General features: G+C 33.6%; 1 protein-coding gene across 16 annotated transcripts; it reads left to right on the forward strand.

The window, feature by feature from the left end:
- Positions 1 to 2,309: 2,309 nt before the first annotated feature.
- Positions 2,310 to 14,307, forward strand: LOC104095083 (putative disease resistance RPP13-like protein 1). 16 transcript variants are annotated; one of them, XM_070192666.1, is made up of 18 exons: positions 2,311 to 2,465; positions 2,552 to 6,599; positions 6,703 to 6,776; positions 7,746 to 7,807; positions 8,091 to 8,168; positions 8,268 to 8,384; positions 8,645 to 8,722; positions 8,822 to 8,938; positions 9,199 to 9,276; positions 9,376 to 9,492; positions 9,753 to 9,830; positions 9,930 to 10,046; positions 10,348 to 11,417; positions 11,773 to 11,838; positions 12,013 to 12,085; positions 12,307 to 12,399; positions 13,083 to 13,454; positions 14,103 to 14,307. In XM_070192666.1, exon 2 carries the CDS (start codon positions 2,561 to 2,563, stop codon positions 6,569 to 6,571), a length of 4,011 nt encoding a protein of 1,336 aa, XP_070048767.1. In that variant the 5' UTR covers positions 2,311 to 2,465; positions 2,552 to 2,560; the 3' UTR covers positions 6,572 to 6,599; positions 6,703 to 6,776; positions 7,746 to 7,807; positions 8,091 to 8,168; positions 8,268 to 8,384; positions 8,645 to 8,722; positions 8,822 to 8,938; positions 9,199 to 9,276; positions 9,376 to 9,492; positions 9,753 to 9,830; positions 9,930 to 10,046; positions 10,348 to 11,417; positions 11,773 to 11,838; positions 12,013 to 12,085; positions 12,307 to 12,399; positions 13,083 to 13,454; positions 14,103 to 14,307. The 16 variants fall into 16 exon arrangements, with proteins under 16 accessions (XP_070048771.1, XP_070048767.1, XP_070048770.1 ...); XM_070192669.1 differs by having other exon boundaries at positions 10,348 to 10,950; XM_070192671.1 differs by having other exon boundaries at positions 10,348 to 10,433.
- Positions 14,308 to 23,360: the final 9,053 nt, after the last annotated feature.

The raw sequence follows: 23,360 nt of genomic DNA on the forward strand, positions 1-23,360 counted from the left end.
TTTTGGAGTAAAAAAGGGGTGTGACAGCTGCAGACGTCAGTTAATAGCAAACATAGCGGTAAGAATTACAAGCTTGAAATTAGGGATCGTTTGGTAGGGTGTATACGATTTTGTCCATTATTAAACCTATTTTCAAAGGTTAAAATAGACTAACTACATTTTTCTAAAGGCCTTCGTATTTTTAATATAGTATAGATAGAGCTCCAATCCAAAGTGACGAAAGAACAATGAGGAACGAGCTTATAGTAATAGAGAAGGCATATGATAGTGAGGCTCTATTAATTGTCTAGAAGGAAATATTAAGCAGGATATTATCATATTACAAGTTTACATCTAAACTCGAGACAGTATTTAAATAGCGGCATGAAAAAATCCCTTTTGTGCAAATCTCGCCCCTTTCTATTTGGCTAATAGATCCAGCATGGATAAAAGGTCTTTTTAACGTCAATTTATATGAAGTTAATGAAAAAATATATTTATCAGTTTATTATCTTATTTTTTTTGTTTGAAAGGACAATTAACGGTGAATCTAATAAATAGTATTCATTTCATCCGTTGGGGTGGTGTATATAAATTCACGCATACTCCATTATGAGGTCTTTGTCTTTGTCTTTCTTTCCTTTTTAATAATTGAAGGGCACTAACGTCTCAAGACAAAAGACCTCCAAGTCTTCTTCAAAACCTTATCATGGTCCCTTTTTGGGTCCATATACTTTGTCTGACATCTTAATTAATCGATTTTCAGTCCTGAGTATAAAAGCAGTCAAGGGAGGAAACATAAAAATTTTACGAAGCGGCATATTACTCACTTTTTAAAAGAAAAAAATTTAATTGATACCCAATTTCTAAAACATTCATGATATGGTAGGTCCAATTATCACTACAATGAGCTGTAAAAGTAAATGAAGCAAAATGCACACTTAACACATACCCTACAGAAATTTATTTTAGGCTCTTTCATTTCTACAATATCTTTCCTCTCTTGCCTCAATTATTCAGCTGAGTAATGAAAAACAAGACTCCATTACGAAGTCTGTCTTTTTTGTTGGGTAAAAAGTCTTACTTTTAATTGCAAAGAGAAAAAAAGGACAGTTTTGCTTCTTTTTTTTTAAATTTCTGTGTCAGCTGTAGACGGTAGTTAAGTAGCAAACATAGCTGTAAGAATTACTAAGCTTGAAATTAGGGGTTGTTTGTTAAGGTGTATAAGAACAACATCGAATATGGTGTATTAGTAATACTGAGATTAGTTATGTTAGATTAGTTATAGTTTTCCTCTGTTGCCTCAATTATTTAGCTGAGTAATGAATAGTCAAGAAACAAGACTCCGTTACGAAGTCTGTCTTTTTGTTGGGTGAATAGTCTTACTTTTAATTGCAAAGAGAAAACAAGGACATTTTTGCTTCTTTTTTTCTACGTGTTAGCTGCAGACGGTAGTTAATAGCGAATATAGTTGTAAGAATTACAAGCTTGAAATTAGGGGTTGAATGATAAGGTGTATAAGAACAGTATCGAATATGGTGTATTAATAATACTGAGATTAATTATATTGAAATTAGTTATGCTGAAATTATTCCTTATCTATTGTTTGATTTGGTGTATTAAAGATTTTGAAAAAAAAGTCATGTCTTTATACATACTTATCTATGTGCTAAAAATCATAATATTATCAAGCGTCATGATTGTTATATATAAGAGTAGTACCGTTCAATACATATTGGTTTTAGCACGGAAGTGATAAAATTAAGACTATTTTAAGATAGAAGCATTAATCTCCAAACTGAACTGGCCCAATTAATCTGCATTTATGTCGTGTTCGAAATTTCCATGTTCGGACTAATTTGTATTCACGCTATAAAAAGCCTCGTATGAATATTTTAGCGCTTACTAGTAAAGAGGACTGCATTCTAAAACTCGAAACTAAAACATTTAATTTAGTAAAGACCGAAGGAACTTTACTACTCCCTCCTACTTTGGATTGTTTTTGTGCAATCCATCTCTTCTTTTGTAGGATTCTTTTAAATTATTTTTTAATCCTTTATACTCCACTACTCAAGGATTGATTGTGGTTCTCCGTCTAAAAAATAAATGCTTGATATAGTTTTCCAGTTATTCTCACGAGTGTGACTCAGATTTCCATTCATTACCTTAAATTCAAAGCAATATACGATTACATCGATCTATTTCAGCCCAATAGTTAAAATTGGAAGGCTCACCCAACGCATACCCCAGCAATTTACATCATTTCCCAAGTAGCCTGTCCTCTCTTGCCTCAATTATTCAATGAATAGTTAATTCCATTATGAAGTCTTTGTCTTTTTATTGGTTAAAAAGTCTTGCTTTTTGAAAAGAAAGAAAAAGAGAGATATAAGGTCTTCTAAGAAGAACAAGTTACGTTTGCTAAAGCACGGACACAGCTAGCATATACTCTGAGCATTCTTTTTCATATTACTCTTAACATTGAACTGGTAAAACTAAGACTATTTTTAAGATTGAAATATTAATCCTCTCCAAGTTCTTAATCATTTTGTGATTTTCTTGTTTTTCTTTGCAGCTTTCAGAAATGGAGATTGGCTTAGCAGTTGGAGGTGCATTTCTATCTTCAGCTTTAAATGTTCTCTTTGATAGGCTTGCTCCTCAGGGTGAGCTGCTCAAGATGTTTCAGAGGCAAAAGCATGATTTTCAACTCTTAAAGAAGCTGAGGCTGACTTTGCTTGGTCTTCAAGCTGTGCTAAGTGATGCAGAGAATAAGCAGACATCAAATCGATACGTCAACCAGTGGCTTAATGAACTTCAGGATGCTGTGGACAGTGCTGAAAACTTAATGGAGGAAATCAATTATGAAGTTCTGAGAGTTAAGGTGGAAAGTCAGCATCAAAATCATGCAGAAACAAGCAATCAGCAAGTAAGTGACCTCAACTTGTGCTTGAGTGATGAATTTTTTCTTAGCATAAAGGAGAAGTTGGAAGGCACCACTACAACATTGGAGGAGTTGGAAAAGCAAATTGGTAGACTTGGCCTAAAGGACTATCTTGTTTCTGGTAAACAAGAAACTAGAGTGCCTTCAACATCTTTGGTTGATGAATCTGAAATCTTTGGCAGGCAAAATGAAATAGAGGAATTGTTGGGCCGTTTATTATCTGTTGATACAAATGGTAAAAGTTTGAGAGTAATTCCTATTGTTGGAATGCCTGGGCTTGGCAAGACAACACTTGCTAAAGTTGTTTATAATGATGAGAAGGTTAAAAACTATTTCGATTTGAAAGCTTGGTTTTGTGTGTCTGAACCATATGATGATTTCAGAATAACAAAAGGTTTACTTCAAGAAATTGGCTCATTTGACTCAAAGGACGATAACAATCTTAATCAGCTACAGGTCAAATTGAAGGAAAGCTTAAAGGGAAAAAAATTTCTTATTGTTCTGGATGATGTTTGGAATGACAACTATAATGCATGGGATGACTTGAAAAATAATTTTGTTCAAGGAGATGCAGGAAGTACAATCATTGTGACGACACGTAAGGAAAGTGTTGCCAATACGATGGGTAATGAGCAAATTAGCATGGATACTTTGTCTAGTGATTTCTCTTGGTCTTTATTCAAAAGACATGCATTTGACAACATGGATCCTAAGGAACATCCAGAACTTGAAGAGGTAGGAAAACAAATCGCAGCTAAGTGCAAAGGTTTGCCCTTAGCACTAAAGACACTTGCTGGCTTGTTAAAGTCCAAATCAAAGATTGAAAAGTGGAGAAGCATTTTGAGGAGTGAAATATGGGAGCTGCAAGACAAAAGCATATTACCAGCGTTGATGTTGAGCTACAATGATCTTCCCGTGCATTTGAAGCAATGCTTTTCCTACTGTGCAATATTTCCGAAAGATTATCCATTTCAGAAAAAACAAGTCATTCAGTTGTGGATTGCTAATGGTCTAGTACAAGGGTTGCAAAAAAATGAAACAATTGAAGATTTAGCCAACCTATGCTTTCTCGAGTTGCAATCAAGATCACTTTTCGAAAGGGTTCCAGAGTCTTCTAAAAATAATGCAGAGGAATTCTTAATGCATGACCTTGTGAATGATTTGGCCCAAATTACATCTTCAAAACTTTGTATCAGGTTGGAAGAATACCAAGAGTCTCATATGTTGCAACGAAGTCGACACCTATCATATTCAATGGGATATGGTGACTTTGAGAAATTGAAACCTCTCGACAAATTGGACCAGCTGAGGACATTGCTTCCAATCAACAGTATAGAGCTCTATGGTCCAACTCTAAGTAAGAGGGTGTTGCATAATATATTGCCAAGACTAACATCCTTAAGGGCACTATCATTGTCTGGTTATGCGATTGTGGAGTTGCCGAATGTCTTGTTTATTGAATTAAAGCTCCTAAGATTTTTGGACCTTTCTTGGACAAAAATAGAGCAGTTGCCAGATTCCATTTGTGTACTCTATAACTTACAGACACTTCTCTTATCATTTTGTGAATTCCTTGAGGAGTTACCGCGGCAGATGGAAAAGTTGATAAACTTGCGTCACCTTGATATTAGCTACACTCCTCGCTTGAAGACGCTGCTACATCCGAGCAAGTTGAAAAGCATCCGTGTGTTATTGGGAGCTAAATTTCTTCTAGGTGATCGCAGTGGTTCGAGAATGGAAGATTTGGGTGAACTACATAACTTGTATGGATCTCTATCAATTCAACAGCTGGAAAATGTGGCGGATAGAAGGGAAGCTTTGAAGGCAAATATGAGAGGAAAGGAACATATTGAAAAGTTATCATTGAAGTGGAGTGTAAGTATTGCGGACAGTTCACAAAATGAAAGAGACATACTTTGTGAGATGCATCCAAATCCAAACGTTAAAGAACTCAAGATCATCGGATATAGAGGGACAAATTTTCCAAAATGGCTAGCTGATTATTCATTTTCTGAGCTGGTTAAATTGTCTCTTAGTAACTGCAAGGACTGTTATTCCTTGCCAGCATTAGGACAACTTCCTTCTTTGAAATTCCTTACCATTAGAGGGATGCATCAAATAACAGAGGTGACTGACGAATTCTATGGTAGTTCGTCCTCCAAAAAGCCTTTTAACTCTCTTGAGCGACTTCTGTTTACAGAGATGCTGGAGTGGAAGCAGTGGCACGTACTAGGGAATGGAGAAGAGTTTCCTATACTTCAGTATCTTTCAATTAAAAATTGCCCCAAGTTGATTGGAAAGTTGCCTGAAAATCTTTGTTCTCTGACAAGTTTGAAAATTTCAAATTGTCCGGAACTCAATCTGGAGACACCTATCCAACTTTCAAGTCTAAAAAAGTTTGAAGTTGAAGGTTCTCCTAAGGTTGGAGTTCTTTTTGATGATGCTGAACTGTTTTTGTCTCAACTACAGGGAATGAAACAGATAGTTGAATTATGCATAAGTGATTGTCAGTCTCTTACCTCCTTGCCTCTTAGCAGTATGCCAAATAGCTTGAAGGAAATAAAGTTAAATTATTGTGGGAAATTGAAATTGGAGTCATCAGTTGGCGATATGATTTCTGGAGGAAGTAACATGTTTCTGGAGGAATTGGAACTTGAAGGATGTGATTCTATAAACGAGTTGGTCCCACAAGCAAGCTATTTGAGTGTAAGCAGTTGCCACGGCCTTACCAGGCTTCTGATTCCCAACGGAGCTGAAGATCTCATAATTTATGGATGTGAGAATCTTGAAATATTTTCGGTGGCTCAAACGACGTCGTTGCATACTTTGGATATTAGCAACTGCGATAAACTGAAGTCGCTGCCAGAACATATGAAGGAACTCCTTCCATCTCTTAAGGAATTGGAACTGTTTAATTGTCGAGAAATAGAGTCCTTTCCTGAAGGAGGACTGCCCTTCAATTTAGAAGTCCTTAAGATCTGGGATTGCAAGAAACTGGTGAATGGGCGAAAGGAGTGGGGTTTACAGAGACTCCCCTGTCTCACAGTGTTAAACATCATCCATGATGGCAGTGACGAAGAGATTCCTGCTGGTGAAAATTGGGAGTTGCCTTCCTCTATTCGAACTCTTTGGATAAAAAATCTGAAAACATTAAGCAGCCAAGTTCTCAAAAGCCTCACCTCTCTTGAATATCTAGATACTTTTAATTTACCTCAAATTCAGTCACTGTTGGAAGAAGGGCTTCCCTCATCTCTTTCTCAGCTAATATTATCTGGCCATGATAAGCTCCATTCACTACCGACCGAAGGTCTTCGGCGCCTCACCTCGCTTCAATGCCTAAATATTCAAAACTGTCATCAACTCAAATCTATTCCAGAATCAGTGCTGCCCTCCCTCTCTCTGCTGCCTATCTGTCATTGCGGTAATCTCCAACCTCTTCCAGAATCAGCGCTGCCTTCCTCCCTCTCTAAGCTGTATATCTATGATTGCCCTAAACTCCAATCTCTTCCAGTAAAAGGGATGCCCTCTTCCATCTCCCAACTATCTATTTACTGCTGCCCATTGCTCAACCCACTCCTAGAATTTGAGAAGGGGGATTACTGGCCAAATATTGCTCATATTCCCACCTTACATATCAATCAGGAATACCTGTGATGATTAAAACGAAGGTGTTCTAACAGATGTAAGTTTTTCTTTTTCTTTTTTTCTTTTCAAGTAGCTTTTTATTTTTCGTTACTTCTCTTTGCTTTTCTGTTAATTCTTTTCCTTTACAACTCCTTACTCAGTTGGTGAAAGGAAAGTTGTGCTGAAATTCTCTATTGAATAGGCAATGACCTCAACTGTGATCTGTCATCAGAATGTAAGTGAAGAATCATACTTCTCTTTTGTGTGTAATTTGCCGGCATTAGTTCTCTTTAATCAGTCAGTGAAAAGGGCTAGTCATTTCTCTTAAGTCATCCACTGCTCTTAACTGTCAAAACGTTTTACATCCATTGTTTTGTGTATAGCTCAGATTGACACTAAGCTATACGTTTTACACGTTTTATGAAACTTGATTTGCTTCGAGTAATTCTTTCTCTACTGTGGATTAATCTTCATAGATTTGATATAGTAGTTTAAGGCTTCACTCTCTTACGGTTTATTTGTTTTAACAAAATCTTCTTCTTAAAGATTTTCACTTGATTGCACCACTTCCAGGTTTACTTTCCAACATATCTTAACAGATCGCAAATGCAATGTTTGACGAATGAAAACCAGTTTGCTAGGAGTCTCTCTAATGAATCAATAAGTATTTGTACTCTTTTCCAGTTAAACCCGACCATGAGCAACTGATATTCTTGTCTTGATTAAGAAGAATGATTCATCCTACTGTGTGAAGTTTCATTTCCAGTAGAAACTAGAAAGAAAGAAATTTGATGGTATGTCAGAATGATGTAGCTCCCCACTATTATAGATGTTCAATTTGCTTCCTATGACATGAATTATGTTTTGCTCTTCATTAAACACAGAGCTCTATGCTAAAGCTCCATATAGAAATTATATTTCAGTGTGTGTGTGTGTGTGTATAATCATCCGAAAGTTTTAGGAAATAGTTAAACTTGCATTGTCAGGAGTCGACAGCAATACCGCTTCAGATATTGTCTCAGCTAGATTGTTTTTTTCATTAATGTAAGAGTAATTTTGCCTAACTGATAGCAAAAAGAAGTGTCCCTTTTCAGCATTCATGTGATGCTAATTTCTCTCTCTTTCTGTAGTTATTTTTCAAGTTTTTACTACTTACCTTTGCTTGCGTGTTAATTCCTTTTATTCGTTATATCTTGTTAAGCAGTATGTAGCGTCTATTTGCACTGTGAAGCCGAGGAAGCGTCTTTGCTCCAAATGAAATTTGAGGTTAGCTGTCAAAAGAGTTACTTATATGTTGCAACTGCAGAAATCTTTATACATTATGACAAAAACTTATTATAAATAGGATTTAATAATTTGCTCTAGAAAGTAGTTAGCAAAATGTCATATTGATAAACTACTCATCTTTTACCCTGCACAGATAATTGCAATTCATGTATTCTTGTCATATATCTCATTCTTCGTCTTACTTGATTAATTTTAGTTCATGTATTCCTTGAACTTTCATCTCAATAGAAATTCATGTATTCTTGTTCTTTCCCCTATTCAGTGAGTTGAGCAAGGAGGAGGTGGTTTAGAGTAATGCACATGTCCACTATTGAATGCGAAGCTCTAACAGAATTCAAAGGTATACGCGACACAAAGTTTGTCTCCTATCTATAAAAAATAGAAAAGTTTGCTTCCCAATATGATTATCGGATATCAACTTAGCAATTATTTTTATCAGGATTTGGGTAACAATATGCAAGCTATTACCGCTCTTAGCTCCATTGGTGATTGGAAAGTTGTGCTGACATTCTCAATCGAATGGACAATTACCTTGAATGTGGTCTGTCAGCAAAGTGTAAGTGAAGAAAATTACTACTTCTCTTTGATCACTATTAGAAAATATTGTGCAAAACTTTAATAATTTGCTCTAGAAAGTAGTTAGCAAAATGTCATATTGATAAACTACTCATCTTTTACCCTGCACAGATAATTGCAATTCATGTATTCTTGTCATATATCTCATTCTTCGTCTTACTTGATTAATTTTAGTTCATGTATTCCTTGAACTTTCATCTCAATAGAAATTCATGTATTCTTGTTCTTTCCCCTATTCAGTGAGTTGAGCAAGGAGGAGGTGGTTTAGAGTAATGCACATGTCCACTATTGAATGCGAAGCTCTAACAGAATTCAAAGGTATACGCGACACAAAGTTTGTCTCCTATCTATAAAAAATAGAAAAGTTTGCTTCCCAATATGATTATCGGATATCAACTTAGCAATTATTTTTATCAGGATTTGGGTAACAATATGCAAGCTATTACCGCTCTTAGCTCCATTGGTGATTGGAAAGTTGTGCTGACATTCTCAATCGAATGGACAATTACCTTGAATGTGGTCTGTCAGCAAAGTGTAAGTGAAGAAAATTACTACTTCTCTTTGATCACTATTAGAAAATATTGTGCAAAACTTTAATAATTTGCTCTAGAAAGTAGTTAGCAAAATGTCATATTGATAAACTACTCATCTTTTACCCTGCACAGATAATTGCAATTCATGTATTCTTGTCATATATCTCATTCTTCGTCTTACTTGATTAATTTTAGTTCATGTATTCCTTGAACTTTCATCTCAATAGAAATTCATGTATTCTTGTTCTTTCCCCTATTCAGTGAGTTGAGCAAGGAGGAGGTGGTTTAGAGTAATGCACATGTCCACTATTGAATGCGAAGCTCTAACAGAATTCAAAGGTATACGCGACACAAAGTTTGTCTCCTATCTATAAAAAATAGAAAAGTTTGCTTCCCAATATGATTATCGGATATCAACTTAGCAATTATTTTTATCAGGATTTGGGTAACAATATGCAAGCTATTACCGCTCTTAGCTCCATTGGTGATTGGAAAGTTGTGCTGACATTCTCAATCGAATGGACAATTACCTTGAATGTGGTCTGTCAGCAAAGTGTAAGTGAAGAAAATTACTACTTCTCTTTGATCACTATTAGAAAATATTGTGCAAAACTTTAATAATTTGCTCTAGAAAGTAGTTAGCAAAATGTCATATTGATAAACTACTCATCTTTTACCCTGCACAGATAATTGCAATTCATGTATTCTTGTCATATATCTCATTCTTCGTCTTACTTGATTAATTTTAGTTCATGTATTCCTTGAACTTTCATCTCAATAGAAATTCATGTATTCTTGTTCTTTCCCCTATTCAGTGAGTTGAGCAAGGAGGAGGTGGTTTAGAGTAATGCACATGTCCACTATTGAATGCGAAGCTCTAACAGAATTCAAAGGTATACGCGACACAAAGTTTGTCTCCTATCTATAAAAAATAGAAAAGTTTGCTTCCCAATATGATTATCGGATATCAACTTAGCAATTATTTTTATCAGGATTTGGGTAACAATATGCAAGCTATTACCGCTCTTAGCTCCATTGGTGATTGGAAAGTTGTGCTGACATTCTCAATCTAATGGACAATTACCTTGAATGTGGTCTGTCAGCAAAGTGTAAGTGAAGAAAATTACTACTTCTCTTTGATCACTATTAGAAAATATTGTGCAAAACTTTGTACGGTAGTTTCTTCCAATAGATCAGTTAAAAGAACTAGTCATTTCTGTTATCAATTAAATCATCTAGTGCTATCAACTATCAAATAGGTCCATTTTGTTATAGCCGAGGAGACACTAGTTTTGTGTATTATACAGTTCAGCCTTGATTTGCTCTGAGTAAAGTTTTGCTGCATTAACATTCATTTTCTCTACCAAGTTCTTCAGCTTAAAAAATTTCACTTGATTGCACTACTTTCAGGTTTTCTTCCAAACTATCATGACAAATCACTAAGTATTGTTTGACCGAACGGGAAATATGTTGCTAGAAGTCTGTCAAATCGATCAGTAAGTTTTTGTTCTCTTTAAATTGAAAGTTTCTCCAAGTTGATTGGGAAGTTACCTGAAAATTTCAAAATGCCCTGATTCCTGAACTCAATTTGGAGACACCTATCCAACTTTCAATTGCAAAGAAAAAAATGAAAGTTGGTTCTCCTAAGCTTGGAATTCTTTTTGATTCAAAATGTCATGTTTCATTCCTCTTGATTAAACACAAGTTCATTTGCAAAGAAAATTTAGATATATCATTTGACACTTATTTTTAGAGATCAGTTAACATCACACGGAAGATCTTACACGGAATAACATTTTGTTTGATGCTTCTATGATTAAAAATTTCTCATACCAAGTTTCCTTTCCAATCGCCAATAGTCACATGGATTTTTCATTTCAACATGATGTAGCTCTCTGATGTGGAGTGTGGATGAGTTTCTATTTGTTTTCAAGATATCAAATTTCAATGCTGATTGGACTCAAAGATAAAACTAAAGCAGTTTTATGTGAATTTGACAGTTCCCTACAGAAGGTAAATATTAGCATCAAGTATGGTATGTTTGGATAACCATCTCAAATATAAAGAAAACATTCTGGCTGCAGTTGAAGTTTCACATTAAAGGTCTGTTTCTCAGTTTGAGAAATAAAAAAGGCTGTGCGAATATTAAGTCTTATGTTGAGCATTGACGGTTTTGCCTAAAATTAAAGGAATAGATCATGTCCTGTTTGTGCATTTACAATATCATCTTCTTTGTGACACAAACTTTACTAAAGGCGAGTACATACTCAGGATTGCTTTAATCAGCATTTAAATTGATTGACGATCACCTCATCTGGTATGCTGACTGAAGTTCTGCCCTCTTATTAACTTGCCTGTGATATCCTTTCCCTGGTAACTGGATGCACTGCAAAGAAGAAGCAAAGGTTCTAATACAACTGGTCAGATATATGAAAAAGATTAAAAGGTCCAGATAAAGGCAACCTCACTTTCTCAGTAAGGTAGCCAAATTGATAAGATTGGATAAGATTTTGATTGTCTGCTTCCGTTATTTAAGCACGTGTTATATCAAATTGATTTCAAGTTCATGCGACTGTATTTGATAGCACAGACTAAGATTTTATCAGTATAGCTATAGCACAATAGTTAAAACATCAGTTTTTGTTTTGAATATTCAGAGGTTTGGACTGAAGATATAAACATTACGTTATATCATGCACATATATGTCAGCCAGATGTGCATAGTCATTTGAAATATGAGTCAATCTTACTTGACAATTCTTTTAGGACAAGTATTGCTTGAAGTTTCACCTCAACAGAAATTCATGTTATTTTTTGTTGTTTCTCTTTTTACAGTGAGTTGAGGAAGGAGGTGGTGGTTATGGAGTAGACATTTATTTGGATTGATGGTCACCTCATCTGGTATGCCACCTTAAGTTATATCCTCTCATTAACATAAGCTATTTTGCCAGTAAACTCGCCTGTAATATCCTTTCTATGTATTTCTCCTTGTTTGTTTACTAGTTGTTTTTTCCTGTCACACAATGTTTATTTGTTTCCCCAGTCGCCGGATGAGGGTTGTTCATTCGATTTCAGTCCTTTGAAGAAGCAAAAGTTCGAGTACAGTTGGAAAGGCAAGGAAACATATGCTAGTTGGAATACTTTCAAGGTTAGATAACAAACATATACTGGCAGTAGTTTTCAATTTACTCGTTAGACTTGACAGCATAACCAAGAAAGAGCCATCTCTTATTAGTTCTTTTGTTTCAGTTGATGCATATTAGCTGTTCAAAATATGATGCAGAATAACTTGGTATTCTATTTTGAGGATTTCCTCCTTTGCTTTTCTACTAGCTCGATTTGGCCGTTGATACATTGCCACTGTTGCAGTTGTTCAATTTTCTGTTCGTTGTTCTTAAACCCCAGTCAATTCATGGAAGAGCATGAATGGTCGGAAACATGCAATCTGTATTTCACAATCAGGTACTTTTTTCCCAATTCCTTTTAAGAAGACTTCATCAAGCTTGGAAAGCAAAATATATGGATGAAGATCTCCAAACTCAGTTCTTTTTCATCACGTATTGCTTTGTTCATTTTATCTTTGAGTTTCTAACAACCCTGCATTTGATAGGTAATACTGATGAATTTTCTCATTTTCCGAACTTCTAGAGCATAGTTGAAAGGATATTAAATTGTCACCTTCCAACTTCATTTTATCTGTTTGTGTTTTTTTTCCTTTCCCTTTTTGAGTCAACCTCATGTGGAAGATTAAAACTTGAAAATCAGCATTAATTTGCATCAGAAGTTAGGAAACAGAACGGACGTATCATGATGTCGTTGAAACTATGCTAGATCTTGAATAATTGAGAAGACTTCAGTTGTTGATTAATCGTTAAACCAAATAACTTCGAAGATGAAATTGCAGCTTGGCTCCCTTGATGTTGCTTTGTTCTTCTAGCTTCATTATCGTAAAAAATTGACTGTGAGCTATGACATATTGAAACTTCTTGACTTGGCAGTAAGTTTAGGAATCATTTTCGTAGCCAGATAAAACCATGATTGTTGATTACTTGTCTAGAGGAATCATTCATGTATCGCTAATCAAAATATTATGTTCAATGCTGATTGGCTAAGTGTTCTAACATATCCTTTTCTTTTGTTTTCAGTTTGGTTTTTCTGAGTTGCTGAGAAGGGAAAGCTGTTGAGATATTTAAGTTACTTTGAGAAGGGACTTTCTATTAGGCCTTTCTGCTCTGGTTATGTTTGGCCAATGGAAAGCAAAAAACGACATAATTATTGGACTTTCTCTATTGAGTAATCTGAACTTCTGGATGTGAACGGTTAGAGCAAACTGTAAATGCACAAGAAAGAGAGGAGATTTTGAATGTCAATAAGAAGAGAAAGTAAAGTTTCAATGGTCTCTTATTTTCTTTCCTCAAGTTGGCTAGTGAAAGCTGTGCAGGCATTCTTTGGAAGTTGGACCTATACTCTGTTTTTGCTGGCTTCTCCAATGCCTCCAATGGTCAAGCTTAACCAAGGTATGGTTTGACATCTGTACTTATCAATTTGACGAGTTAGGCCCAAGGTTCATTTCATCGCACAAATAAATGTAATATTGTTACTGGTGGATTGTTAAGATAATTATTCAAAATAGAACCAATCCTGTAGTTGAAATAAAGCAAATTGAAGTTGAACTAGATAATGCATCTCATTCCTTTTCTAGTTTGGGGGCATTTGGCTTTTGACTCGGAAGAGAAACAAGATTAACCCTTTAGTTGTAGGGGGGAAACTGATAAAAGTGTTTATTTCTAATCTCTACCAACTTTTACATACTGCTTCAGCAAGTTAACTCATGTTGTAAACTTTATTTTAGGTTCTGCCATATGTAGCAAAGAGAATAAATAAGGATCAAGCTTTGGCCGATCAGTTGAGAATAATTACAACGGCTGGCCAAATATGAAAAAGATATGCACTAATTCTATATAAAATATGTATATGAAATATTAATATACAAAAAATATACATTTCCCGGCAGCTATACAGTGTAGATTTCGCAAAACGTTTCCAAGTCCAATTAGATTCATCTCATACTCTCCTCAGAAGAGAAAAAATGGCCTCGTGCCTCACTAAAATTGTAGTCGTCTTTGTTGTTGCTATTCTTACTAGTTCTTGGATGGCTCAAGCAGGCGATCCATATATCTTGACTGACTTCATTGTTCCTAAAGATCAGACTGGAGAGACAATGGATGGGAATTTCTTCACCTTCACTGGCATGCACGGAAGTTTTGGCAGCATTATCACAAACTTCAAAGTGACAAAAGCTAACAAGGCAAAATTTCCAGCTTTACTTGCTGTCCTTCAGTTCTCTTGCACGGGTGTCAACCCGCCCCACACCCACCCTCGTGCAGTCGAGCTCTTATTCATGGTGCAAAGGAATCTTCAGGTTGGTTTGAGGGACACTAGTACTAACAAGGTCTACACTCGGACTTTACAATTCGGAGACTTGTTTCTGTTTCCAAAAGGACTAGTACATTATCAATACAATTGTGATTGGAATAAATCAGCTATAGCTGTTTCTGCAATTGGTAGCGCAAATGCTGGAACTGTTTAACTTCCTACAACATGGTTTGCTACTACTGTCGATGATCAGATTCTCGCTAAGTTATTCAAGACTGATGTTGTTACTGTTCAGAAGATCAAGGCTGGTCTCTCATCCTAGGATCTCATTTTACTCGTCGAATTTCTAAATAAAACTTCACCTCGGAATTCAGTGCAGAAAAGATTCATATGTAATGTTTTCATTCTTTGTTTGTTTGTTGGTAATCTTATCACTATGATATTGGCTGTTCATTTTCTATTCATTTGTCTTTACAAGTTTCCTATTAATATGCAACTTTTAGTCTGCTGTCTAAATCCAAAGAGGTTATAACAGTTGACCAAACAGCCACTCGTTCTTATTTTTCCTTGTGTCCAACCAAAAGAAAAAGAAAACACATTTCCCTTTTCCCTTTATTTCTATTAGGCCTTTATGCTCTGGTTACGTTTCACCAACGGAAAACAAAAGACGACATAATTATTGGACTTTCTGTATTGATTAATCTGAACTTCTGGATGTGAACGGTTACAGCAAACTGTAAATACACTGTAAAATGTACGAGAAACGAGGGAGATCCTGAAGAGAGAACGCTAAATGTTAATGAGAAGAGAAAGTGAGGTTTCAATAGTCTCTTATTTTTCTTTCGTTAAGTTGGCCGGTGAAAGCTGTGCAAGCATTCTTTGGAAGTTGGACTTGTACTCTGCTTGTCACTTCAACTCTCAACTCCTTATTTAGGCGACTTCAACTGAATTCATTGTTTTTGACTCAAATTACTTATCATTGCCACTTAACTTTGATAGCTGAATATGGTGTTAGAGATTATAGCATGTTGCTTCTATGGTGTTTCTTACTTTTTGTAAGTTAATTTCATCAGCTACCCTCCATAGATTGGTTGAGCAATAATGCATCAAATTAAGCTCCGATATTCTAAAATGGTAAGCACTAGTATGACATAAGGACAATAAGGGGTCATTTGTGATGTATAAGGAAAATAATCATGGTATATAATTTATCCAATGTTTGGTTTAGATTTTGAATCATGTATAACTATTCTTCGTATAACTTAATAGGTTGCCAAAATGTTGATTATAGACAATTGTCCATACAATAATATTATCTCAATTCCATACAAGTTCGGGTTGATCACATAAAACCTCACTGAACATCTTGCTCCATTAGTATATGAAATTAATGACATAAAAAATAAAGCGAACAACCAACTACTTTACAAGTTACATTACACTTGAATCTTGATAGTGTATAAATCTAATGGTATCTGATATATACAAATTAAATTCATATAAGAATCACATGTAAAAGTATAGGACTAGTTAAAATTCAAGGAAGTAGCTGACATAACAGTGAGATATCTATTTTTTTTCTCATCGAAAACATTCATCTATTATGTCATAAAGGACGAGATATGTCCAAAGGAGCGTGACCTCATTTACAATCCAACTTGAAAATATACTTTCCCAAGAAATACTATGTACTAAAAACACTAAGAACTGTGCTAAGCTGCGAGCAACAGAATTAAACGTCTTAGGAATATATACAAAAGAAACATGTTCAAGGTTTGCATTCATGTTCCAAATATCTTCACAAGCCACTTCAACGTCCTAAGAAACCTTCACACTTTTCTTCAACATATCTTTTACATACACCATTAACTTGATTCATTCTCTTTCTAAGAATAATACTCACAGGTAAAGTGTTAAGCACACATCTTCTAAGAAAATGTTTATGCTTATTTTTAATATTCATAGCCCATAAATAATTTCAAAAAGCTTTAGGGAAAGAATGACAACTAGATTGAGCAATATTCCTGTTATTCTCACTTAGTTTGCTTATATATTTTGCAGTATAATAACCAGATCTAACTTCATAGTTACCGGATTTGGTATAGTGTCATATAAATTTATCTCTAGAAATAGTGGTAGGTAAAGGGATTGTTAAAATAGCATTTATATCATCTTCACAAAAAAATCTATTTAATTCTCCCAATTTCGAAGTCCCGGATTCTAAATTTATAAGCTGTCACTTTAAGGTAAAAGTTATCATTAACAGTACTTTTATAAATATGGTGATAATGGGTCGTATTTGAACCCTATCTTCTGCCGTTTTTAAGAGAGTAGATAAATCTTCAGCACAAATCAAAAATAAATATGGTGATAATGGGTCACCCTATCTTAATTCCCTTGTTGGCTTAATCCAATCAGTTACTTCGCAATTAATATTAAATCTATAACTTGTTGAAATAATACACTCCATTATCCATCCCACAAATATTTTATCATATCCCATTTTTAAAAGCATTTCCTTAGCAAAAATCCTATGCTTTGGATATATCAAATTTCATAGCCATAAATTTTTCTATTTCTCTTCTTTTATTTTTAAGCAAATGCATAAACTCATGAGCAAGCACTACATTATCAGTAATTTGTCTATTTCCCACAAAAGCTACTTGATTTGGGGAGATAATCATACAAAGAAATTCTTTCATTCTAGCCTCTAACACTTTAGCAATAATTTTATAAGCAGTTGAACACAAACTTATAGGTCTAAATTGAGCTACAGAGATAGGACTTTTAACTTTAGGAATCAAAGTAATTAAAGTTTGGCTCCATTCTGGAATTAAATATCCTAAATGAAAGCTAACTGCTGAAGACAAACATCCTTACCAATAATATGCCAATATTTCTGGAAAAAAGTGGAGTCATTCCATCAATACCTGGAGCTTTTAAGGGATGCATTGAAGAAGTAGCCTTCTTAATTTCAGCATCTGATACATCTCTTATTAGTCTCCTATTCATTGACTCATTAATAAAAATTGACACATAAGGAATAATATGCTCAAGATCTGATGGTCTAGTAGATTTAGAGGGTGTTTGGCTAAGCTTATAAGCTGATTTGCACTTTTCGGCTTATATACCCGCGTGTTTGGTAAAGTTAAAAGTACTTATAAGTGAGGTGCTTATAAGTCAAAAATAAGCCAAAAGTCATAAGCTGGTCACTCCAACTTATGAATTTTTAGCTTATAAGTATTTTAAGTTTGACCAAGATTTTTACTATTTCATCCCTAAATTATTCCTTTTTAAAACAAAACTCCTATATCGATATTCACCGCCTCATATTTCTTCAAACTTAAACCCTCCGCCTCTTCAAGTCTGCAATTCTCGTTGACAATATTTGAGGTAATCAAATTCTCTGTTCATTTACATATTTTGTATCTATGTAATTATGTACTAATCTTTGAATTGTAAGTAATAAACGAGGACATATCAAATTTTTGGTATATTGATGAAGACAAGAGATAAATTATTATTATTATTATTATTATTATTATTATTATTATTATATAGCTTATGATTATATGCTTACCATAAAATAAATTATATTTATCACAAAATTATCTTATCCAATCACATTTGTATTTAAAATAAAATGAAAAATATAGTATTTTGTATTTGAATCGATCTAGAATCTAAGATTTTGAAGAAATTACACCCTTATACGTGTAAACAGTTCTAAGGTTATTTAAGTTATCTTAACAGAAAAAAGCTTATCAACATTTTTTTACTAAACATTGCAGCAACTTATTATCAATTTCAGGACTTGCATCCAAACACGTAATTATTTATTGATTAAAACGGTTTCAGCAAAAGTATTTTTCAACACTTAATGCGTATCAGCTACTTTAAATCAGCTAATCCAAACGGGCTCTTAAACAGGTTATTATAAAAAAAATTTACTATTTTCACAATACCTAATTGATCTGAAATTTAGCGACCATCATCAATTTGAAAACCCTTAATGGTATTTCTCCTTCTCTGGATATTAGACATATGAAAAAAAGATGTATTCTTATCTCCCGCTTTCAACCATAAAGCTCGAGATTTCTATTTTCAATAAATCTCTTTATCCTTATATGCTTGGCCTAAATCTTTTCTTAGCATTTTTAGTTTATTTATATCAAGCCCACTCAGATTTTTCCTAACTTCCTCAATCATCTTTTTTATACCTAAGATTTTTTTCCAAGAATTAATTTTCATTACCTCCCATAACTTCATTTACAATTTTTTAATTTAAAATAAAACTTAGATTGTTCAAAGCCATTAGCATTATTAATATTTCAAGCTCTCTGAATCTTGCTAGTAATATCCTCCTTGTCACACCATCTTTTATCAAAATAAAATCTTTTCTCTTTTCTTACAAGACTAGCTTCGGTAGAAATAATAAGAGCTACGTGATCTGAATAACATTTGCATATCAAATTTAGCTCTCCAATTAAGAGATCCTAAATCTGTATCAAGTCGTTCTTGAATCACACCCTCATTTTCCCTATAACACCACCAAGTCCATGACTTTCTTTTATAACCTAAATCAATTCCATTTAGTTTCCAAATAAAATTTTTAAAATCATTAAAGCACCAAGATTCTCTAGCCCGTCCTCCAATTTTTTCTGACTTGTCAATTATATCATTAAAATCACCAGCAATAATTCAAGAGGAACCCCATATAGTAGATTTAGTTACGAGTTCATCAAATAGTCTTCTTCTAGTAACTCTATTAGTATTTAGATAAAGAAAAATACACCAACATTCACATTCGTTATCGCTATCATTTATGCCCATTTGATTTTCTCCTTGGCTTCCATCAAAATAAGTATTCTTCTTAGACAAACGTTTCCACTGTTTGTTTAATTTTTTTTTCCTTGCTCATTCACATTAAAATTCATGTTGTTTTCAGGAGATGCAGCTATTTTATCAATATCTGGAAAATTCTTTGTAAGATGTGCATTGGACATATTATTATTCAAGAAGGATTCCACACAAACCTGATTTTTACTACCTTGCGCATTGCCCATTTTCATCTTTTCGATGCCATCAGTTGAAGAAGCAACAACAATTCCAGTTTACTCTATGACTATTGTATTATATTTTCTTAAAGTATCCTCGTCAATATAATCCCCTAATCCCTTAAGTTGAGATAGCAGATAATACATCAATATATATATATATATATATATATATATAATTTAGACTGTCACAAATGCAGGTGCTATACTCGGAGTTCCTTGTCAAACTTTTTGACATGTTTTCACGTATAAAAGAAAATTCATATTAAGGAGACAAGAAATGGCCCAGTTCTTATGGCTAAAGAATAGTCTTTTTGTCAAGCTTCTTTTTAGTTAAAATACTTTTTTGCCAAAATTAAGGTGTTTGGCCAATTTTTTAGAAGAAAAAAAATATTTTGAGTTAAAATAGCAACAGTTTTCGAGTAGCAAAAAAAATAGTTTCTTCTCAAAAGCACTTAGAAATAATTTTAAAAAATTTAGCTAACCACAAATTATTTCTCACCAGAAAAACACTTTTCAAAATAAGCAAACTTTAAAATCTTGGCCAAACAATCTAGAAATAAATCAAAACGGTTCTAAAGGGCAAAAAGTCATTTGGCTATGTCGACCAAAACGATTGCAAATTCCATCTGATGTTGGTATAGCACTAAGATGTCGTTTGGCTTGTTATATTGAGATTAGTTATATTGTGATTTATTGTTATGATATTATTCGTTATTGATTGTTTGATATGTTTTATATATATATATATATCATAGAATTGTCAATTTTACTGTTTTATCCTAAGATAACTTACTCTGAGATCTAGATTACTATTGCACCCTCTAGTAGGTATAAGCTATCCCGATACTATTTTTAATCTTGGATAACTTATTCCATAATTAATAACCAAAGGAGGGATAAGGCGAAACTGAAAGCGTATCCATCATACCAAACAACCCCTAAGAGATGCTTAACTATTAAGAGTCGTTTGGTATGGTATATAAGGATAGTGAGTACCAAATATAGTGTTTTAGTATTAATGCTGGGATTAGTAATGTTGAGATTATTCTTATCGACTGTTTGATTTGGTATATTAAAAGTTTTGAATGGACACTTTAATTTTTATACATGCTTATTCATATATTAAAAACTATAGTATTGCTAATGCCAAAATTTGGTATGTATAAAAATAATAATAAATATAGTAAGGGGCGGATCCACGTGGAGCGTGTGCTTTTGATGTTGTAGTGTTGTTTCATTTTAAAAAACTGGTATTAAATAACAAATAACCACCGTTTTGACATTAATAATTCCCTCAATACTTTTATTCCTCTCTTTTAATTTTATTTGCTTCAGTTTAATTTTTCTCCTTTCCATTTCTACTTTCTTCCCCAGTATCCTGACCCATTCTTCTTCTCCAAAAATGAATGGCCCTTTTCATTTTCTTCTTTTCTTTTTTAGTGCCTTTGCTTTTTTTTTTTTTTTTTTTAATTTCTTTCCTCCAAACCTCATCAACTCTAAGCGGTCGAAACTCCATCTTTTTTTTTTTATCGTAGAAGAAAATTCGTAATATGGTTTAAACTTTTCTGTAATTAAGTAAAAATGTTCAATTTATATGCAATCTAAAGCTAATAGTTTTGCACTGAAGGTTGATTTTGTAAATAAATGTAATGTAAGCAATAATGATATTTGTTTATTTATTGTGTATTTAGAAAATAAAAATCGCGAGTCATAACCGTGAATAAATTATCTGTTTCAACTATAATATTATTTATAGTATATTTGTTAAACATTTTTACCATCGTATTAAATAGTTGTGCACTTATACGTTGTGACCATAACAAATGTGGATAAAGAGAGCGGAGCACCCACGACTACAAAATTCTGGATTAAGGTGCTTGAAATTGGCAGCATATAAGATGAGAGCTAAGCTTCTGTCCAGCTCATCAGATTGTTTTTCTTTATCTCTTGAGCTGTACATAGTTTATACTTTGATAATAAAATTGTTTAATTGCCAAAAAAAATACATATAAGTTATACATAGGTTGAAAACACTACCAAATAAAAAATTAATAATACAAAAATGAATAAATATAGTATTTCTCCTTAATACATCCTACTAAATGACCCCTTAAATTATTAGGCAATTGTTTTGTTCAATGCCTTATTGAAGAGGATAAAATCTAATTAATTGATGGTAATTTTATAAATACAGGGAAAAACAATGCAGTATAACCTTAATTATTAGACTTCTCACCCTTAGTGGTGCAGTGCTATCGGGACCCACCCAATATTATTTATATATATATATATATATATTAATTTACTACAGACAGCCAAAATCCTGACTTTGTCTGTGTTAAAATTTTAAATCCACCACTGCTAGGTTAAATAATGTATCCAAACCCTCCTTTTGGTTCTATGCAATTAATAGTCTCAACATTTTCACAGTTAAGATTCTTCATTAACACTAGATTATAGAAATTTAATATTCTTGAGAGACGACATTTATTCCTTAGGGAAAATCATCCAAAATTTTAAAAATCATTACGGTTAACTTATTTGTCCCACAGCTGCTCCAATTGACTTGGAAATGTGCCTAACTTTTAATAATTTTAATAAATAATAAATAAATATTTTAATAAAGCAAGTGGTGTACGAGCCAAGATATAAATCATTGAAATTTGAGATCTCTCCCTTTTGTCATCTAGTGTCCCAAATAGCTTAACATACTCCACCCCCTTAAGTTATTGGGGTTGTGGGGTAGGCAATCCCCGTAAATACAGCATAACTTACATAATATGTTGCTTTGTGATATTCCCCCGGTTAATAGTCGTGGTTACTAAAAATAGTTGTCTTAAATTATTTATCATTTTAAAAGTTCAAGACAAAATTAATTATTTTTTCTTTTCTACCCTTAGTAGTAATTGTTCTCGAAGATGGAGATAATACATAAACAGAATAAATATTCAATGAAAATATAATAAAACAATAAAGAAGAAAATTGCAAAGAAAGAGAGAGAATTCTTATTGATTTTGGGATGAATTACAATGTAATAGAACCCCTATATTTATAGGGAAAAAGTGACTTACCCACCAGGTAACAAACCCTAGAATCTCTCTAAAATATAGACATTCACATTAAATACAATTCTATTTATAACACTCCCCCTTGAATGTCTATTCAACAGATAATGTGCCTCGTTAAAACCTTAACTAAAATAAAACCTAGTGGGAAAAAATTCTAGTGAAGAAAAAAGAGTACACATGTTTAGAAATAGGCCTTTTCGTTGCCTCGTTAAAAACCTTGCAAGGAAACCCCAGTGGGACAAAACCTTGTAAGGGAAAAAGAGTACAACGCGTATTAACTCCCCCTGATGAGAGCATCAATTCACATCCTTGAGCCTTTGCATTCCAATATTGTGCACCATCTTCAAAAGATTGTTGGTAGAGATATGATAAATAAATCAACCATATTAACTTGAACGAATTTGTTTCACCTTGAAATCATCATTCCTGATAGAGATGTATTGTCTTCATATGATCTTGTTGGAATCATTATTTCAATATCTTCATATAGGGTAAAGACTCTTGCTATCGTATTATCATGCTTATAGTTATAGCAAGATACCTTTATGTATAAATTGCACTTAGGATGTGGTCATTCACGACCAAACAATTCTCCAAAAATTGCATATGCTATCAGCATTTTAAATCGTTCATGGATTGCCATATAAGTATAGTCAAATAAGCCATATAAATAGACTTTAGATTTGTATCAAGTTCTCATGTCATGCCAGACATATAAGATACATGAAAGTGATTGCACACACCATTGACTTTATACTTTTGAGTGTTTGAATTACATGTCCAAAACTACATGTCTTTCATATGAAACCAATTCTATTTGAATTGTGTCTCTTCTATTTGGATAATATTTTTGGGTCTGTATTCAACAGACTCAAGATCCACATCTATACTTAGCGCTATCATAGATGTCGATGACGA

The sequence above is a fragment of the Nicotiana tomentosiformis genome, chromosome 1, assembly GCF_000390325.3.
Source record: "Nicotiana tomentosiformis chromosome 1, ASM39032v3, whole genome shotgun sequence".
NCBI lineage: Eukaryota > Viridiplantae > Streptophyta > Magnoliopsida > Solanales > Solanaceae > Nicotiana > Nicotiana tomentosiformis.